We start from the raw sequence: 21,691 nt of genomic DNA, 5'->3' as shown, positions 1-21,691 counted from the left end.
CGTCCTTTAATTTCGTGGCTGCTGTCACCATCTGCAGTGATCATGGAGCCCAAGAAAGTAAAGTTGATGGCTACTTGCTGTGATAGCTGTGCTCTGGCAGTAATGCTTCTGAATACCTGTTGCTGGAGACCACAAGAGGGGAGAGTTGCGCTTGCGCTCGGATCCTGGTTGCAAGTTTTCCACAGGCATCTGGTTGGCCACTGTGAGAACAGGATTCTGGACTAGACGGGCTAGTGCCCTGACCCAGCAAGCTATTCGTACAGCCTTCTTTTCATTTTCTTTCTCACTAAATTGGCAGCTGAGGTGCCAGGATTAGGGTCCAAATTGTCCCCAGGCCCTGCAGCTCGTATACAGAATTGTGCGCAACATCACCGACACTTCGTTTGATCAAACTTATCCTCATTGATATTTAACCCTTGAGGGTAACATCACCGACACTCTGTTTGATCCAGCTTACCTTTCTTGATATCTACAGGAGCCTGGCTAAAGGAACATTTAAAGACTGTATCTTCCTTTTGGACACAATTTGAATGAGTCTTCTGTTTGTGGCTTCTGTAGTAGATCTTGTACATAGCTCTCTCAATTTTTGGATTATTAATATAAGATTTAGAACGTAGAATGGTTTTTTTAGTGTTTTGTGTGCCGCTTATGTGCTGCTTACTTTATACTGGTCCATAGCTGTCAACCTTCCCTTTTTTTGCAGGAAATTCCCTTATTCTAGAGCCATTTCCCGCTGCTATCCCGGATTGTTGGATATCCCGTAGACTGTCCCCAGGACAGGTGAGTCTGCTGATCCCTTATTTTCGAGGCTGCTGATCCCTTATTTTCAAATCTGAAAGTTGACAGCTATGTACTGGTCGTATACAGAATCCGGCATTGTTGTGGGCAGTTGCGCAGGTCCTTCTGGCACTCCCAGCTTTTATTTTATTTTTTTAAAATAATATTTATTCCAGTTTTAAAAATTACAAAAAGAAAACACTAAATTAAGCAAGAAAAAAACAAGACAATACATCACCATGAATACAGACAAGCAAAAAATAAAAAACCCCAAAAATACAAACAATTAAGAAAAAAAGAAAAGAAAAAAAAATCAAACCTTCCCATAACTTATTTTTCATTTGCTTGTTTCCTTGACCTCCTCACACCTCCCTTTTTTGTATTCTAGTTCAATTAGATATTTCAGCAAATCCTTTCCATCTTTGTTTGGCACTCCCAGCTTTTAGCAACCCAAATGGCTTTCAGAAGCTGTGCTCCACACCTCCCAGGTCCAGAAACTTGCTTCTTTCCCTTGGGCAAAGGCGATGCCGCTTGTGAACAGCGTGCAAATATCCAGACCCGGTTTCCTGAAGCAAGTCGTCGTCGGCTCAGGTCCTCACCCAACGGCTGATCAACCAGACCGCAGATCAATGTTAAGTAATGTTACTTACACACAATCATACCCCCCCCCCCTTTCTCCTCTTCCATCCTTTTGTCCTTCGAAGAGCAAACCGCTCAGCAGAAAGCGCTACCCATGGCAGGCCGCTTAATCGCCTTCCAGATTAATTTGGCGGGTAGACGGAGGGAAGCTCATTCCATCTATATAAACGAAGCAATAATTACCCCCGATCTCTGGAGGATATGAATCCCTCCGGGAGGCCATCGCTCTCCCTCATGGAGGTCTCCAGGGGGTGATATATCTCTGAAATGCAGTATTTTCCTGCCGGGGACAATCCGTCTCCCATCTTTTGGGGGTAGTAATAGCACTACAGTGGTTTGATATCTCTCACCAGTCTAATATTTCTCCTTAAAACCTTTCTCCTTCGAGTCATCTTCTTTGCTGTTTTCTCTTCTCCCTCCGCCCAGCTCCTCTCCTCATTTCCAGAAGCTGACCTGGCCCCGCGTGCATCCTCAGTGCAGTGGTCAATGAGATGTCCCTCAGAAGCTTTTGAGCAGCGCACGGTTCCTTATTGAAGGGGAATGTGTGTCTAAACTTAGCCATCAAGGTTAATAGGCACTGGGACACCTCGGCACCTCTATGAATAGGCCTAATCTAGGCTTGTTGCCACAGCCACATCTTGCAGCGATGAATTCCCTGAATTAATGGCGCATGAAATAAAAGAAGTGTTTTCCTTTTTATTTGCCGTATCAGCTATCAGCTTCACGGCACGGCTGGAAGGTGTCGCCAAGATGCTGAGCCGGCGGAAGGTGCAGGGAGCAGGATGAGACCCGGGACTGGGGGCGATGGGGAAGTCCTGCGAGACTAAGAAAGAGGGAAGAAGGCAAGCAGAGAGAGCCAGAAGGAGCAGGCTCAGGCAGAATGGATGGCTGCCCAGCCAAGTCTAACCAAGAAGAAGTTATTAGAAATAGCACCTTTAGGGGCCCAGAGCAGCTGGGGAGGTGACTTTGGAGGGGGCAGGATCATGCAGGGCAGAAAGGCTTTCACAGCCCCTCCACACAGCCCTGATCCACATCAGATGGTCCAAGCAGCTGCTTTTTCCGGTGGCGGGGAGGAATTGGACAGCTCCAAGCATGCTTTTTAAAAAGGTATTTTTAAAATGTAGTTGTTCTTTCAGTTGCCTTTTTCTGGACCTACTTTGGGTTATCAGATCTTGCAGTTTGGGTGAATTAGATTGGAATGATTGCTTACAGTTTATGGAGTTCAAAGGCTTTATTCATGCAGGAACTATTTACCAGAATGAGTGGAGATGATAAAAAGAAAATAGCAGACGTCTTCTCTGGAGAGAACAGCAAACATAATGGCTCCTGTTTTAGGGTTGGAGCTAGCTTAGATAGAGAGGTTACAAGCAAGAGCTGGCTAGATTACTAGACAAAATCATGCCCTCTGGTGGTTTAAAGTAACACATGAATTCACTACAAAGTCAAGAGAAGGAAATGTATTTGCTTCTTTCCAGCACTTTGGCCATGCACTCACCTAATTTAGCCACTGTGAGAACAATCACACAACACAAACTGATATGTGTAGGATCATTTCATTACACAGCTTCTAAAAAGCACCTTCTATCTTACCTCTGCACTGGGCAGAAAATACGTCAAGTAAGACAGAGATTTGGGTGGGTGGCGATAAGGTGGTGCTTTAGTGCTGTAGGAACTGCTTTGATGCTTCTGTGACGATGTGGCAAGCCTGTGGTGAAATCCCCTCAGCAGGTGTGCAGTTTCTGCCGCCACAGCCTTTCTGCAATTTGAAAAGCTGCACTTGTGAAAGCCATCCATCTCCCCAGCTATTTGAGATGTGAGACCTCATATTGAAAGGCTGGCGACCCCTGATATAATAGAACTTGACAGGAAACATCTGACTGTCCCACCCGGCACCCATCTGATGGACAGAAGGCGCCACCAGGTGGTGAAAGGTTGCACTGTGCTGGGGGAGAAATGCAAGCTATGCATTTAAAGTGCACTTGAAGCACATGGCTCTGCCCCAAAGGATCCTGGGAAGTGCAGTTTATTAAGAGTGCTGTCAACTGCAGTTCTAAGGGGTGAGCTGGGATTCTTTAGGGGAAGCCATGACTGTTATAAATGTGTTTTAATGTGTGGTGTGCACATGACCAAAACGAGATAAACCTGTCAGTATTTTGTGGGAGGCATTCAGCTGCATACCAAAATTTTAGGTATGTGCAATGGATTAAAGTGCTCTGTTGCTTGAGCCAGTGTTTTTTTTTTAAAATGCACTAAAAGTGTAAGCTGAATGACTGGTTGACAGGAAAACATATAACCTCCACACAAGCAAGTAAGGATGCAACCAAGACAAATGCTCATTGTTGTATAACCTCCCTGCGAGCAAATCAGAACAAATGCTCAACTGAAAACCAGGCATTGGGTAAGCTTTGTGCAAGCAAATCAGCATAAATGCTCAATGATCCTGGAGGAGACCCAAGGGTAGCTAGCGGCCAGGTGTCCCTCCCTAGAAGATCACAATTCAAGCATAAAGAACACAGGCTCAGCGCAATGCAAAAAGAAAAGAAGAATTAGGTCCAATCGCTTTATTTCATTTTAATTCCTCTGCAGGGGGAAGCCAGTGGCTCTGGTCATGGAGACAATAGGTCAGCTACATTTCCCTATATTCCACATACACCCATGGTGCGGTGGTATCTCTAGGGTGAAATGGGGGGGGGGGGTGCGAGTGAGATTACAGGGCTTGCTATGAGTGGGGAGTTTACTGAAGGTCCAGCCCTCCAGGAATACCCTACCAATCAGCGGAAAAAGGCCAGGCGCTCTTTCAGCCATTGCTCCGTCAGGTCGTCTGTGGACCGAATCTCAAAGACCTGGGGGGAAACAGAGCAGCAGTCAGGTGGAGAAGGCAGTCTGGCTAGGCTGAGAATGTGGCCAAGCATCCTTCCCTGCCTTTCCCAGGTAGCCAAGGAGCTGGCTGGGGCAGAGTAGGGACATAATTCTACCTTACACCCAGTCCGACCATTGGTCTCAGTAATGTCAATGCTGAGTAACAGCGGCTTCCAGGCTTCACTCAGAGGTCTCCTCCCAGTCCTACTCAGAGAAGCTGGGAACTGAACCTGGGGCTGGGATTTCTGCATTGGGGGGTTGGACTAGATGACCCTTGGGAGTCCCTTCTAGCTCTACAATTCTATGTTTCTATGACTTCTGCATGCAAAGCAGGTGCCCTACTACTGGGCTAAGGTGAGGATTTTATTATTTAATATATTGCACATTTTGAAAGACGTGGCGGTCTATCTTTCCTTGGCTTCAAGGGTTGGTCTAGATCAGGGGTCAGCAACCTTTTTCAGCCGTGGGCCAGCCCACCGTCCCTCAGACCATGTGGGGGGCCAGACTATATTTTGGGGGAAAAATAATGAATGAATTCCTATGCCCCACGAATAACCCAGAGATGCACTCGGAGTGGCTACCGGGACCACATAACACTGGGTTTGAAAGACCTACATTGGCTCCCAGGACTTTTCTGAGCACAATTCAAAGCCTTGGTGCTGACCTTTAAAGCCCTGAACAACTTTGGTCCAGTAGACCTGAAGGAGCATCTCCACCCCCATCGTTCTGCCTGGACACTGAGGTCCAGCTCCGAGGGCCTTCTGGCGGTTCCCTCCCTGCGAGAAGCCAGGTTACAGGGAACCAGGCAGAGGGCCTTCTCGGTAGTGGCACCCACCCTGTGGAACACCCTCCCATCAGATGTCAAGGAAATAAGCAGCTATCTTATTTTTAAAAGACATCTGAAGGCAGCCCTGTTTAGGGAAGTTTTTAATATTTAATGCTGTATTGTTTTTAACACTCGATTGGGAGCCGCCCAGAGTGGCTGGGGAAACTCAGCCAGATGGGCGGGGTATTTATTATTATTATTATTATGCATTTTAAATAAAAGCACACATTCTACTCAGGTAAAATACACTGATTCCCGGACCGTCCGTGGGCCGGATGGAGGTGATTGGGCCGCATCTGACCCCCGGGCCTTAGGTTGCCTACCCCTGGTCTAGAAACTGAACCCTGGTTCTGGCACCCAAAACAAGAATCCCTCGCTGCCCAAGACCAAAATGCCACATATAGGCATGGGGAAAGGGGGAGAGGAAGATGTAAGCGAGAAAGCACAGTTGCCTCATCCTCTTCTCCTGGGGGTTTAAGGTTACATGCACGTTCTCCGGGTTGCTCCAGGCAAGCAGGCTGCTCTCTAGAATCCCAAGAGGCTGGGGAGGGGGTTGTTTCTGGCAGGAAGAGAGGCCAAAAACAATGCCAAGACGATCAGGGCCAAAACCAGAGGTAAGCAGTGTGCCTGGAATACCTTGGTGAGCTCAGCTGCCTGCACCAGTCTGTTTTTGCTCCCGGCATACATCATCTGCTGCTCCGGCTTGCACCCTGCGAGGGGAAAGGAGAAGGCAGCTCCTTTAGTTGCAATGACTGTTCATTATCTCGTTCACAATGGGCGCTGTGATCCACAGCGGGTCAGGGAGTTAAGCACTGGCTGAGGTGGAGAGAGGCGGACTGCCCCAAGGCCACAAAACAAGTTCCTGCTACGGCGACGTTGGGATTTGAACCCAAGGCACGCAGGTGCTGAAGGGCACTGCCTTATCTCTCTGCGACAGAAGTGGGATTTTTTGGGTTTTTCCACCGGTAGGGTGGGGGGGGGGAACCTAGCAAATGACTGGCGTTCAGTCATTCAAATGACTCGTTTTTATAGCACTTTGGAATGTTCAAAGACACTGGCCGCGATCACACTGTACATTTGAAGCATCATTATACAACTTTAAACAGAGATGACTTCCCCCAGAGAATTTCTGAGAGCTGTAGGTTTTTTTGAGGGTGCTGAGAGGAGCCCCCTGTTGCCCTCCCAGGACTGCAGTTCTGTTCCCTGCGAAAGGGGTTAAGTATTAAACCGCTCTGGGAAGGGAATCAGGGTCTCCTCACAACTCTCTGTGCCAATGGTTTTGCAATATGGCATGATTTTATTTCAAAATGAAGAAGCCCATGGCCGTATGGTCCATCCTGCTTGTTCCAAGGTGTGGACTTGTGAAAGTACCATATTTTTCGCTCTATAAGACGCACCAGACCACAAGACGTACTTAGTTTTTGGAGGAGGAAAACAAGAAAAAAAATATTCTGAATCTCAGAAGCCAGAACAGCAAGAGGGATCGCTGCGCAGTGAAAGCAGCAATCCCTCTTGCTGTTCTGCCTTCTAGGATAGCTGCGCAGCCTGCATTCGCTCCATAAGACGCACACACATTTCCCCTTACTTTTTAGGAGGGAAAAAGTGAGTCTTATAGAGCAAAAAATACGGTATGTTTAGATAGATGGATTCTCTTTATCTTTCTCCTGGACTACAAGAAACTAGGAAGCAAGGGAATCTATGATCATGGAACCAGAGTTGGAAAGGACCATGAGCGTGATATAGTCCAAACCCCTGAAACGCAGGAATCTTTTGCCCAATATTGACTCGAACCCACGACTGAGCTATCCCTTCGTTCTTTCATTCCTTTAATTTTTCATTTCGCAAACCTGTATGCAAATTCCTAAGTTCCCACTCACATGGGAAATATGGCCATTGCTTCATCTCCTCCTGCTGAACCTCATGTTACAGAGCTGTTCCGCCTGGCCTTTGGTTTGGACTCAGTCTGACCCTTATGTTTCCCTCCCCTTATGGGCTACTTTTAAAATGAGGCTGCATTTTAAATTGCATTTTAACCTGTATTTTAAATTGGTTTCCCCACCCCCTATTACGTTTTTACTCAGATGGTGACAGCAGTCACAAAATTAAAAGATGCCTGCTTCTTGGGAGAAAAGCAATGACAAACCTAAACAGCATCTTAAAAAGCAGAGACATCACCTTGCCAACAAAGGTCCGTATATTTAAAGGTATGGTTTTCCCAGTAGGGATGCATGGAAATGAGAGCTGGACCATAAAGAAGGCTGATCGCCGAAGAATGGATGCTTTTGAATTATAGTGCTGGAGGAGACTCTTGAGGGTCCCATGGACTGCAAGAAGATCCAACCTCTCCATTCTGAAGGAAATCAGCCCTGAGTGCTCACTGGAAGGACAGATCCTGAAGCTGAGGCTCCAAGACTTTGGCCACGTCATGAGAAGAGAAGACTCCCTGGAAAAGACCCTGATGTTGGGAAAGATGGAGGGCACAAGGAGAAGGGGACGACAGAGGACGAGATGGTGGGACAGTGTTCGCGAAGCTACCAACATGAGTTTGACCAAACTGCGGGAGGCAGGGGAAGACAGGAGTGCCTGGAGTGCTCTGGTCCAGGGGGGTCATGAAGAGTCGGACACGACTAAACAACAACAACTTGTTTTTACTGTAATTTTACTGGTGTTAGCCGCCCTGAGCCCAGCTCTAGCTGGGGAGGGCAGGGTATAAATAAAATTATTATTATTATTATTATTATTATTATTATTATTATTATGCTTTCCCCCCAAGGTTTCCTATTGTTTCTGTGCAAAAGTTTCCCCTTTTTGTCCTTACAAATTTTAATAAAAACTTTTAATAAAAATGCATGGTGTGAACACGGCCATTATCACAGTAATGCCAGTTATAATTGCTTCCCCCAACCTGGCCCCATTCAGAACCTTTTGGGTTACAACGCCCATAAGCTTGGCTGTTGTTACGGGGAGGCCCAGGGCCCTGAAACCTGGCCCTTTGGTGCTGCACCAACTCAGAATCGAACCCTACAGGCCTCCCCCCCCCCACCCCACCGCCCTCAACGCTTCAAATTTGTTCTGGGCATACACCAAGCTCAACTCTTTGAACAGGAAGCCGAGAATCCCAACCATTGGTCACCCTCAGTTGAGAAAGTCACTGGTTCTCACCGACTGGGCTGGAGAAGATGAAGCAGAGAGGGTATGAGACCCGGCCATCATCGTGGACGTATTTATAGCTGTAAACTACAAATGTAAACACACACAGGCACAGTCAAGGAAGCAACTGGGCATCTCATGGCAAGGTAGACATTGGGGGGGGGGGAGGAACTGGACCAGCTTGTCTCCAACTGGCAAAGGGGTGGAAAAGAGCTTCTTCTGTGATGACACCTTAGGCTCTGGAGCTCCCTGGATGCGGAAATCCACAAATCTCATTCCCCAGTGTCCCCCCCCCCTTCTTTCCTCTCTCTCTCCTTTTCATCCAGTGCTTTATCAACTGCACTGGCTCCTGGTGGAGTACAGGGTCAGGTTTAAGGTGCTGGTTTTGACCTTTAAAGCCCTATGCAGCCTAGGACCCATGTACCTACGGGACTGCCTCTCCTGGTCTGCCCCGCGGAGGACCTTAAGGTCCACAAATGACAACATTTTGAAGGTCCCAAGTCGCAAGGCGGTTAGATTGGTCTCAACTAGGGCCAGGGCCTTTTCAGTACTGGCCCCGACTTGGTGGAACGCTCTGTCACAAGAGACCAGGGCCCTGCGGGACTTGACATCTTTCCGCAGGGCCTGGAAGACAGAGCTGTTCCGCCTGGCCTTTGGTTTGGACTTGGTCTGACCCTTATGTTTCCCTCCCCTTATGGTCTTGATTTATCAGCTACTTTTAAAATGAGGCTGCATTTTAAATTGCATTTTAACCTGCATTTTAAATTGTCCCCCCCCCCATCATGTTTTTTACTGTGATTTTACTGGTGTTAGCTGCCCTGAGCCCGGCTCTGGCCAGGGAGGGCATGGTATAAATAAAATTTATTGCTATTATTATTATTATTATTATTATTATTATTATTTTCCCAGTAGGCACTGGGCTACTTCCTGTCCTAAGAATGCAACATAAGGACATAAGAAGAGCCTGCAGGATCAGGCCAATGACCCATCTAACCCAGCACCCTGTTCTCAATGTGGTCACCCGTGCGAATCCAGGGAGCTGAACGTGAGCAGAAGAGCAACTCTCCCCTCCTGTGGATCCCAGCATTGCTGCCTCCAACTCTGGTGGCAGAGTAGAGCCATCACAGTTAGTAGCTGTTGACAGCAAAGTCGTAAAAGGTTTGTGTGCACACCATGTGTGAAAAAGGGCCCAAGTCACCCAGGACTGGCCTTATTAGTCCAAAAGCATCTTTGGTTCCTGCTCCAGTTGCATGTGAATTATATCACGCAACTGCATTGGGAATACCGTGTTCTGGTCACCTCGTCTCAAAATGGGTATTATGCCTTTGAATGCGAAAGGAATTGCAGTTGTCCCCCATCCCATCCAGGGGATGCGGGTGGCGCTGTGGGTGAAACCACAGAGGCTAGGACTAGCTGATCAGAAAGTCGGTGGGAGACTTCCGGTCGGCGCCAGCGCTTAATGGCGGTCCGAGCCTCGAGCTCCGAGGCAGGACTGCTCCGTTAGTTCGGGTCTTACCCGCTACGGCAAGCGGGGGACCCCTAAAATCACAGGCGTGGAGCCTGTGAACAAAGGAGATTCGGTGGGCACCTTTTGCGCCCCCCGGTACTGTGAGGGAGCCTTTTTAAAGGCTTCTGAGCGGCATCGGGGTAAGCGCGGTGCTGAGAGTCGTCACCCAGCTAGCGGAGTGAAGCCGCGTCGCCATGAGCGGAGAGCGCCGATTCCTTCCTGCAATTGGAATCTGACTACAACACCCGTGAGTAAGATTGAAGTAGTAACGGGACTTTTAAAAAAAAAAAAAATTTGGCTGAAAACGGGAAAGGCAAAAATTAAGGAAGTCTGCCTCCCCGGAACTGCAGAAGAGATAAAGCAACGAAAATCAAGCTGCACTTAAAGGGAATCTTTCTAATTTTTTCAAGCTGTCAAACTGACATCGGACTTAAAACCTCCCCCCAGATTGGCAGGAGAAGGGGGGAAGGGATTGGAACGTTGTTAATCTGCTGGAAAATTAATGGAAAATTAAGACCTTCCATTGCCAAATCCCCTGGGGTCGGGCTGCCCAAACAAGACACCGGGACGTGGACTGTCAAACTTTTGAGAAGTGGGGACTTGTTTGTAACAAAGTTACCGGACCTTAGATGTACTTTGCTGCATTTTGGCCACATAGAAAATAGAGACATTACAATTTGGATATTGGAAACTTTTGGCTACTGTTATATTTCCTTGCCTCTTTGTTTTCTTCTACCTTTGCCATTTGGATACAATTGAATGCTCCCTCTAGAGGGTTCTATCTGAAACTGTTGCACTTGAAAAAGTAACAGTGGGATTTTCCACTTGGGAATCAACTCTGTGAAAACGACCTTGAGGATATGAGTGCCCCTACAGAAGAGATAGTAACAAGGCAGAAAGCAAAACAATCTCATAAGAAAAGGGCCTCTATATCAGGAACTGCAGCTGTGCAGGAAAAAACACCAGCTTCTATGGATCCTATGACTCAGGCTCTACTTAAAATAAATCAATCCCTGGAAGCATTGACAAAACTATCGACAGAGAATTCTAAAAAATTAACAGAGTTGACAACAAGGTTGGATGTGAATACGGCTAGTGTTGCATCGAACACAGATTCTATAAATAGATTAATCCAGGAAAGTTCAGAAACACGAAAGATTGCAGAAAGTGCAAAAATAACGGCTGAAGAGACAAGGGAAAAATTTGGGCCTATTATTAAAAAAGTGAATGAGCATGATGCAGCCCTCTCCTTACTGGAACTTCAACGTAAAGAGAAGAATTTAAAATTTAGATTGGTGCCTGAAGGGGAAGGGGACAACCTTGTGAAATTTCTCACAGAGAACATCATAACTTTTTGGCAGGAGGAATGGGAGGAAGATGAGGAACTTGAGATAATATCAGCCTTTCGACTGGGTAGAAGGCAGGACAAAAAACCAAGGGACTGCCTAATTACACTGAGATCAAAAGAAGAAAGAGATAGAATATTGAATTTGCATTATCAAAAGGCATTGGTGATTCAAAATTGTCAGATACAGATTTTTAAGGACATTCCTAAATACATTTTAGAGGTGAGAACATATTACAAGAGCTTAGTAGACCTGCTGAAGAAAAACTCTATACCATTCAGATGGGAGTTTCCACAAGGATTGTCCTTTAACTTCAATGGAAGGAAGATTAAAATAAAAACAATTCAGGACAAAGAACTATTTCTGGAGAAGTATCTGGAGGATCTGCAGAAAGGAACTGTGGAGGAGAGGGAACCACCTGATATAGCAAATTTGTCATTTGGACTTTCACTACCACCATCGGACGAAGAGCAGAAGCTTGGAGCAGTTGGAGGAACAGCTACCTAAATACAAAATGTCTCTGCAACTCCTTAGTTGGAACTGTAACGGTTTGAACCTTCCCCGGAAAAGAAGACAGGTTTTTCACATTTTGAAGAAAGAACAATTAGACATAATATGTTTGCAAGAAACCCATATTGCCAGGATACACAGGAAATTACTAATAAATAAGAGACTCGGTCAAGAATTTATCTCATCAGACAAAGTAAAGAAAAGAGGTGTGGTGATCTATGCAAAGGAAAAGTTGGCTCCAAAATTGATATTTAAAGATGAACAAGGAAGATACCTGGCAATTGAAATACAAATTCAAGGAGAAAAGATACTAATTGTGGGAGTTTATGCCCCAAATGAAGGGAAGGCTGAATTTTTTAGGAAGTTGCATGAGACATTAGTTGACTTCTTAGATTATAAAATCCTAATGATGGGAGATATGAATGGAGTTGTCTCAACAAACATGGATAAAGCACAGAGACAAGTGATCTCGAAAGAAGGGAGACTACCAAAGATCTTTTTTGAAATGACTGAAACAATGGACTTGATTGACATTTGGAGAACAAAGAATCCTTTAGAGAGAGAGGGAACTTTCTTCTCAGAAGCAAAAATGACATGGACAAGAATAGACCAAATTTGGATTTCTAGTAGTCTGGCGTCAAAAACAAAAAAAGTAGAAATCTGCCCAAAAACGTGCTCCGACCATAATGCGGTCAAGATGGAGATGAAATTAACAACAACTGGCTCCTTTAGATGGAGAATGAATGACACCCTATTCAAGGATGAAGAGATCCATAAGAAGGCCCTTAAAACATTAAAAGATTACTTTGAGATCAACAGGAAAACAGATGTGGAAAAAAGAATAATTTGGGACGCAAGCAAAGCCGTGATGCGAGGTTTCCTAATTCAACAAAACTCTATTAAGAGGAAGCAACAAAATGAAAAGAAGGAAAAATTTTTAGAAAAAATAAAAGAAGGAGAGAAGAAGTTGAGGTCCAAACCAAAGTCCCATGAGATTTTGAGAGAAATAAAGTTTCATCAGATGCAATACATGGAACTTATGAACCAACAAATAGAATGGAAGATAAAGCAAATGAGACAAAAAACTTTTGAATCAGCGGATAAATGTGGGAAACTTCTGTCATGGCAATTGAAAAAAAGGCAGAAAATGAATACGGTAACAAGTTTAGAAGTGGATGGAAAGATTATCCACAAACCCAACGAGATCAACAATTGTTTTCAAAGCTTCTTTAAGAAACTGTATGCACAAGGGCCAACTAACGAGCAAGAAATAGAAGAATTCATCAGAAAATACGGTTTACCAAAAATCTCAGAACAAAGTAAAAGGATCTTAAACGAGGAAATAACAGAACAAGAAATAGAGGGTGCCATTCAAAATATGAAATTGGGAAAATCACCAGGACCAGATGGCCTGACGGCCAAATACTACAAAATGCTGAAAGAATGGCTGATACAACCATTGAAGGAAGTTTGTAATGAAATTTTGAAGGGGAAAAAGGCACCTGAATCGTGGAAAGAGGCTTTCATCTCACTTATACCGAAAACAGAGACTGAGAAGAACCAGGTTAAAAACTACCGCCCTATATCTTTACTCAATGTGGATTACAAAATTTTTGCAGACATTTTGGCAAAAAGATTGAAAAGAGTGCTGGCAGAAGAGATTCATAAGGACCAAACAGGCTTTCTCCCAGGTAGACATATGTCAGACAATGTGAGGAACATTATAGACATTTTGGAGCTGTTGGATGTTGACATTAACAGGAAAGCAGTTTTGATTTTTGTGGACGCGGAGAAAGCCTTTGACAACATTTGTTGGACTTTTATGAAAAAGAATCTCCAAGGGATGGGGGTAGGACAAGGTTTTGAAAACGGTATAGGTGCAATATACTCTCAACAAAAGGCCAAATTAATTGTAAATAACGTGGTAACAGAAGAAATACCTATAGAAAAAGGTACACGACAGGGCTGCCCAATATCCCCTTTGCTTTTTATATCAGTCCTGGAGGTTTTGTTAAACATGATCAGAAAGGACCAGTTGGTTAAAGGAGTTCAGGTCGGAGTTAGACATTATAAATTAAGAGCATTTGCAGATGACCTAGTATTGACTTTGCAACAGCCGGACACTAGTACTAAAAGAGTATTAGAACTAATTGAAACATTTGGTCGAGTAGCAGGTTTTAAATTGAATAGACAAAAAACGAAAGTGTTGGAAAAAAATTTAACAATGGAAGAAAGAGAGAGTTTTCAGAATGAAACAGGTTTGGAAATAACAAAAAGGGTAAAATACCTGGGGGTAAACTTAACATCCAAGAATGTGAACTTATTTAAGGATAATTATGAAAAATGTTGGTCAGAAGTTAAGAAGGATCTGGAAATATGGTCAAGGCTGAAACTTTCCTTGTTAGGCCGAATCGCTACTATTAAGATGAATGTATTGCCTAGAATGCTGTTCTTATTCCAGACGTTGCAGATTGTGGACAAGATGGACTGTTTCAAGAAGTGGCAGAAAGACATATCAAAATTTGTCTGGCAGGGCAAAAAGCCCAGAATTAAATTTAAGATTTTAACTGATGCAAAGGATAGAGGGGGGTTTGCCCTGCCGGACTTAAGACTTTATTATGAATCAGCAGCTTTCTGCTGGTTGAAACACTGGCTACTTCTTGAGAATACTGATATTTTGGATCTGGAAGGGTATGACAATAGTTTTGGTTGGCATGCATATTTATGGTATGACAAGGTAAAGGTGTATAAAAGTTTTAAAAACCATATTGTAAGGAAAGCATTGTATAACGTTTGGACTAGATACAAAGATTTGTTGGAAAGTAAAACCCCTAGGTGGGTGTCACCAATGGAAGCTAGGGAAGTAAAAAAGCTTAATATGGATTCTAAATGGCCAAAATATCATGAGATCATAGAATACGATGGTGAAAGGGTGAAACTTCAAAGTTATGAGAAACTAAAACCTAAGGTTCGAGATTGGTTGCATTACTATCAGATAAATGAGACGTTTAAACAGGACAGGAAAATAGGATTTCAGAAAGAGAAGTCAAAATTAGAAACAGAATTGTTGGAACCCAATACTAAGAATTTATCAAGAATGTATAACTTGCTGTTAAAATGGAATACACAGGATGAAACGGTGAAATCAGTTATGATCAAATGGGCACAAGATATAGGTCATGATATCATGTTCGCTGACTGGGAACAATTATGGACCACCGGTATCAAATTTACTGCATGTAATGCTTTAAAAGAAAATATTATGAAAATGATCTACCGGTGGTACATGACCCCAGTCAAGCTAGCAAAGATTTATCATTTGCCTAATAATAAGTGTTGGAAATGTAATGAGACTGAAGGCACTTTCTACCACCTTTGGTGGACCTGCCCAAAGGTTAAAGCTTTCTGGGAAATGATCTATAATGAAATTAAGAAGGTCCTTAAGTGGACTTTTCCTAAGAAACCAGAGGCTTTCCTTTTGGGTATGGTGGGCCAAGTGGTGTTAAGGAAGGATAGGACTTTCTTTATGTATGCCACTACAGCAGCAAGAATTCTACTGGCAAAGTATTGGAAGACGCAAGAACTACCTACTCTGGAAGAATGGCAAACAAAGGTGATTGACTTTATGGGACTGGCTGAGATGACGGGCAGAATCCGGGACCAGGGGAAAGAGACAGTGGAAGAGGACTGGAAGAATTTCAAAATATACCTTAAAAATAATTGTAAAATTGAGGAATGTTAAGATGTCAGGGGGTAAGAAGTAAAGAATTGCAGCAGTAAACAAAAAAAAACTTAAGAAATATTTACGAAAAGGAACTAAGCAATGGACTTAAGGGTTGCTAAAGAATTATTAAACAAGGATGCAGGGATGGGGAGGTATGGGGAAGTCAAAGATGAACCGATCAGTATGAAGTTATATTGTGTTACATTGTTCTTTATTATATGTGTGGAAAATTAATAAAAATTATTATAAAAAAAAAAAAAAAAGATCAGAAAGTCGGTGGTTCGAATCCCCACGACGGGGTGAGCTCCCGTTGCTCGGTCCCTGCTCCTGCCAACCTAACAGTTCGAAAGCATGTCAAAGTGCAAGTAGATAAATAGGTACCACTCCGGCGGGAAGGTAAGCGGTGTTTCCGTGCGCTGCTCTGGTTTGCCAGAAGCGGCTTAGTCATGCTGGTCACATGACCCGGAAGCTGTACGCCAGCTCCCTCGGCGAATAAAGCGAGATGAGCGCCGCAACCCCAGAGTTGGTCACGACTGGACCTAATGGTCAGGGGTCCCTTTACCTTTACCTTTTACCCATCCCATCCATCACAGAATCTTCTGGCAGAAAATTCTATAAACTAACTAGGCTTCCGCTTCCCTGGTCCTGAAATCCATTGGAAACCCTTTCTCTGGCCACCTCCTCAAAACTATAGCTGAGCATGGAAGTATGTATGGGCCGAATCAGGTTGTCCCCTCCCCTCTCACAAACACACTCAAACAACACTTAGGATATCGAGGCTGGCGTTCTGGCAGTTCACTTCTCAGCTCCTCTGGAGAGATGTCCTAAAGAAGATCACAAAAATCAGGCATCAATTTTGTAGACATGGGTCTTCCCAAGGGGAGTAGCTGCGTAGAAAGGGATGAGATCCCACCCCCACCCCCCGCACAACAAATCACTTTTTCAAAAACTGTGGCTGTTTGCAGTTTGGAAAGTGATGGGCAAATTGAATAGTGTAGGACAAGTGAGTGATTAACAGGAAGGAAAGTAAACTCCCCACAAGCCTATCAGGGTGAATGTCAATCAGCTCAAGACCTGGTTGAAGCAAGATATTTCAGCCTAAAGATATGTAATGATGGCGCCAGGTAAGCCTCCATGGAGAGAATGTGAGATTTTGACCAGCTTCGGCCCATCTGAAGCTGAAGCTGATACAGGCTCATCATGTCTTGAGCCCAAGCAGAGCGTCGTCACACAGCAGAAGGATAAGCAGTATGTGCCACATTGTCAACTTTATTTACACTCTATGCTGAGAGAATACAAACATGCATCTTGCCTCTGCGAGAGCAGAGAAGCAACTCCTCTCGGAAACAAAGAACACCGAGAGAACAGTGAAAAACAGGAAACCAGTGAACGTCACATCCAGTCTCCCATTCCCGTGGGAACCCAACAGTAACTCTGACTGTGGAATGCAAAACAATGTCCCGTGACTGCAGTTGCTGCTCAGTGAGGGAAATAGAAACCAACAGAGAACACACCACAAGCAGGGAGCCACTGCAGAAAAGGCCCCTTCTCATTTTACCTCCCTCCAGACCTGTTGTGGAGGCACACGAGAAAGGGCCTCAGATGATGATTGCAGGGTCCAGGGTTGGACCCTTCACATAAGGAAAGGCAGTTCTTTTTTTTTTAAAATAAATGTTTATTAGAGTTTCCAATTTAATACAAAAAACAGAAATACAAAAATACACAATCAAAAAACAAAACAAAACAAAATATAGTTTCCAAAACTTATTTCTATTACTTTGTTTCTCAACCTCCTCTCACCTCCCCCTTTTGTATTCCAGTTCAAATCTTAATTCAGCAAATCCTTATTATAACTTATTATAACTTATTTTAGCTTATTACTCCACTTTTACATTACAGCTGGTAACCACTTAATTTCTGTCCAACAACATTCTAACATTCATTAATTTTGCAATATTTCTGCAAATAATCTTTAAATTTCCTCCAGTCCTCTTCCGCCGACTCTTTTCCCTGGTCTCGGATTCTGCCAGTCATTTCTGCCAATCCCATATAGTCGATTATCTTCATCTGCCATTCTTCCAGAGTGGGTAAATCTTGTGTCTTCCAATATTTCGCAATCAGTATTCTTGCTGCTGTTGTTGCATACATAAAGAAGGTTCTGTCCTTCTTTGGCACCAATTGGCTGACCATGCCCAGAAGAAAGGCCTCTGGTTTCTTCAAGAAGGTGTACTTAAGTACTTTCTTCAATTCATTATATATCATTTCCCAGAAGGGTTTAATCCTTGGGCACATCCACCAAAGGTGAAAGAATGTACCTTCAATCTCTTTACACTTCCAACATTTATTATCAGGCAAATGATAAATTTTTGCAAGCTTGACTGGAGTTATGTACCACCTATAAATCATTTTCATAACATTCTCTCTTAAGGCATTACATGCCATAAATTTCAAACCGGTGGTCCATAACTGTTCCCAGTCAGCAAACATAATGTTGTGTCCAACGTCTTGTGCCCATTTAATCATAACAGACTTCACAGTTTCATCCTGAGTGTTCCATTTCAACAGCAAGTTATACATCTTAGACAGATTCTTAGTTTTAGGTTCTAACAATTCTGTTTCTAATTTCGATTTTTCCACCTGGAATCCGATTTTTTTTCTTGAAGTACTGTGGTCCTGAGTTGTTTAAGACCTTATAGCAGGGTCGGCAAGGTTTGCCTTGCCTGGGCCAGTTCACTCCAGCGGAGACCCCTCTGTGGGCCAGATTGCATGTGTGTGTGAGCGCGCATGCCTGTGATTTCCAGTGTTTGCGCAGACATGATTTCCAGTGTCTGTGTCTCCGCAGACGCGATTTCCGGCACTGCGGAAGCAAGTCCCTGCACTGCACTGCGCGGGTTTAGCGCAGCGCACGGGGACTCGCTGAGTGGGCAGCTTGGTTTGGGGGTGGCTTGTGGGCCAGTTAAACGACCCCGGGGGCCGCTTGTGACCCATGGGCCTTAGGTTGCCTACCCCTGCCTTATAGGTCAAAACCAACACTTTGAATTGGGCCCAGAAACTAATCAGCAGCCAGTGCAGTCGGAGTCAGGATTGGTGTGATGTGCTCAGTCCATCTTGCCCCAGGATGCCAAATTCTGCGCTAGCTGAAGTTTCTGAACTCTTAAGGAGCAGCCCCACATATAATGCATTGCAGTAATCTAACCTAGAAGATAGACAACAGAAGTGGAGCATAGACAACAGATAAGGGCGCAGATGGGCCACCAGCTGAAGCTGATGGTGTCAGCATCGCCCTTGAGCCAGTGTCACCAACTGGACTCATGCACTTCAACCCCGACTGGGTTAGGCGAGCTGGGCAGCACTTCCAGAGACCACCTTCTGCACAGGAACAGGTCAAAGTGCTGTGGACTCACAGCTTAGAGTTATGAGCACCGGATTCACTTCCACAATACAGTCGTCGCACAGCAGAGTATAGCAGAGTCTGGCAGTGTATAAACGACTCGGAGAGCAGCTCTGTAGAATATCTTCTTTTATTCTATAACTACAACTATAATACAAAACTATATACAGAGCTAAATAGGTCTAAGCATAAATGAATGCTGCACTGAGTGTCTGCAGCTGCTCTTAGCAGCAACCTTATCTCTACACACGATCTCTAACACTCAGTCTCTCTCTCTCTCCGACACACTAACTGACTGACTGACTGACTTGGTGCTGGAGCTGAATAAGTAGAAAGCAGAACACTGCTCCTCCTCTTTGGAGAATCAGCAGACTCGTCAGGAGATTCTTGGATATGGGAGGGGTGAAATCTCCTCAGATGGAGGGCGCTCCACACCACTGAGGCCATCTGAGCCTCAAGTAACAGCAAGGGATCCAGAAGGACCCACAAGCTACATACCCACTCCTTCAGAGGAGATCACTTTATCCTATATGTGCCCACTTGAGCTCATTGATCCATGCAGGAGTGCCAGCTTGGCCAAGGACCCTGGGTGCCTGAGGCCGTTGGTGCCATGTAGTGTGCATGGCCCTGGCACCAAACTCTGTGGGTGCCCGGCCCCTTCATGGGGAATTTGTGAGTGCTGGGGCACTCGGGGCCCCAGGGAGTTGGCACCTATGGATCCAAGGAACTGGCACTGTTACAAGTGTCAGATAATACTCATTCTGCACTTCTAATACATTGATATTTTAGTATGGTACCCACACTTTGGAACTCCCTGCCTGTCGTCACCAGGCAGGTGCCTTCACTGTACCCATTTGGGCACCTGCCAAAACAGGTGCCAAACAATTAAACATTTTTGTTTAAGCAAGCCTACCTTGCCAACAAAGGTCCGTATAGTTCAAGATATGGTTTTCCCAGTAGTGATGTATGGAAGTGAGAGCTGGACCATCAAGAAGGCTGATGGCCGAAGAATGGATGCTTTTGAATTCTGGTGCTGGAGGAGACTCTTGAGAGTCCCATGGACTGCAAGAAGATCCAACCTCTCCATTCTTAAGGAAATCAGCCCTGAGTGCTCACTGGAAGGACAGATCCTGAAGCTGAGGCTCCAAGACTTTGGCCACCTCATGAGAAGAGAAGACTCCCTGGAAAAGACCCTGGTGCTGGGAAAGATGGAGGGCGCAAGGAGAAGGGGACGACAGAGGACGAGATGGTGGGACAGTGTTCTCGAAGCTACCAGCATGAGTTTGACCCAACTGCGGGAGGCAGTGGAAGACAGGAGTGCCTGGCGTGCTCTGGTCCAGGGGGTCACGAAGAGTCGGACACGACTAAATGACAACAAAATCCAGATACAGAACACTGGCGTTTGTTTTAATCCTGCTTTTAGCTTATCGTTGATTTCAATTCTGTTTGGAATGGTTCAAATCATTGTTTTTTAATTATTTATTACTGGTAATTTTATTGTTTTATTCTTTCTGTCAGCGCCTCTTTGAGGTTTCATTACAATCAAGTGGTATATAAACCCTTGGGAAACAATAAGACACTTAAGGATGAATGCTGAATAAATAGGTCATCTGGAAAAACCCTGGGCGGGTAATGTACAATGCACTTTGCAGAAGAGTAGGGATTTGAACCCAGGTCTATTCAGTACAACATCTCCTCCGCCATTGCTCTCTGGCTATTCCCTGTCAAGGGTGGAGCTCAGATGCTATGCCTATGTGCAGGTTGAAAGATGTGTGCAGGTGACAGGTGACATTCCAATGTCTGGCATCGAATGCCAAGGGTGGCACTCTGCTCAGCCCTTGCTCCCACCCAGCATTCCAGGCAGCTGCACCCCAACTGCCTCCCCCCCCCCCCCGGCGATGCTGAAATTTGTCACTTCTGACATTGCACAAAGGTGTATGGCTCTGTGGCTCAGCGGTAGCTGAGAGGTTTCTGCCCTCTATCTGGGTGTATGGGAGAGGAATGGTCCCACAAGGTGTCCTCAGTGGGTTTGAAACTGGGCTTAGGGATTGATGTATTATTTTGATGTACATTGGTACCTCGGGTTACATACGCTTCAGGTTACAGACTCTGCTAACCCAGAAATAGTACCTCAGGTTAAGAACTTTGCTTCAGGATGAGAACAGAAATCGTGCTCCGGTGGCGTGGCAGCAGCAGGAGGCCCCATTAGCTAAAGTGGTGCTTCAGGTTAAGAACAGTTTCAGGTTAAGAACGGACCTCCAGAACGAATTAAGTACTTAACCCGAGGTACCACTATATTTTTAATCTCTGTTGGAAGCCACCCAGAGTGGCTGGGGAAACCCAGCCAGATGGGCGGGGTACAAATAAATTATTATTATTATTATTATTATTATTATTATTATTATTATTAGAAAAGGAAGGAGCAGGCACCACCTCCCTCACTGAAGACTGCTGCTTCCCAATGCCTTTTCATCTCTGCTGCTAAAGAGAGGAAGGGCTCACAAGTTATTTTCTTCTGAATTAGCCCATTATCTAATCCTCTTTGCTGCAGCCAAGCAGGCACCACAAGCCCTGTAATGAACTGGCAAAGGAGCAGAATTAAGCAGAGCTTGCTGCCACATACGTACAAACAAGATGGCTGGAACAATCAACAGCCTTCCTGTTCAATACTGCTGTGTCCTTTGATGCAGCCGAGTCTTGGGCGCCTTGTACCAATGGGAAGAAATTGAAGCAGGTGGCACAAGGGGGAGACTGGAAGTCTGTTTGTTAAAGGTGCAGAAGCTGGCCCTCCTTCACCAGCCTATGCATGCACCCTCAGAAATCCCATTGAATTCAATTTATTTCCAGATAAATGCATATAGCAGGGATGGGAAAATCTGTGGCCCTCCAGATGTTGCAGGACTACATCTCCCACCATTCTTCACCCCAAGCCGTGCTAACTGGGGCTGGTAGGCATTGAAGT

The 21,691-nt window shown here is 44.9% G+C and overlaps 1 protein-coding gene and 1 long non-coding RNA gene across 2 annotated transcripts in view; both read right to left on the bottom strand.

The window, feature by feature from the left end:
- LOC307221429 overlaps positions 1 to 21,691 on the bottom strand; it is a 295,540-nt gene that overhangs the window by 54,209 nt on the left and 219,640 nt on the right. The gene's annotated exons all lie outside the window — the stretch shown is intronic.
- GMFG (glia maturation factor gamma) overlaps positions 3,963 to 21,691 on the bottom strand; it is a 32,291-nt gene continuing 14,562 nt past the window's right edge. The window contains exons 5-8 of the mRNA XM_079985822.1: positions 16,113 to 16,162; positions 8,264 to 8,346; positions 5,738 to 5,811; positions 3,963 to 4,259 (exon numbers count right to left, since the gene is read on the bottom strand). Of these exons, the coding sequence (XP_079841948.1) occupies positions 4,188 to 4,259; positions 5,738 to 5,811; positions 8,264 to 8,346; positions 16,113 to 16,162 (279 nt within the window). The 3' untranslated portion in view covers positions 3,963 to 4,187. The remainder of the gene's footprint in view (positions 4,260 to 5,737; positions 5,812 to 8,263; positions 8,347 to 16,112; positions 16,163 to 21,691) is intronic.

This window comes from Podarcis cretensis (genome assembly GCF_951804945.1).
Source record: "Podarcis cretensis genome assembly, chromosome: 8".
Lineage (NCBI taxonomy): Eukaryota > Metazoa > Chordata > Lepidosauria > Squamata > Lacertidae > Podarcis > Podarcis cretensis.
This window is presented reverse-complemented; position numbering and strand designations above follow the sequence as displayed.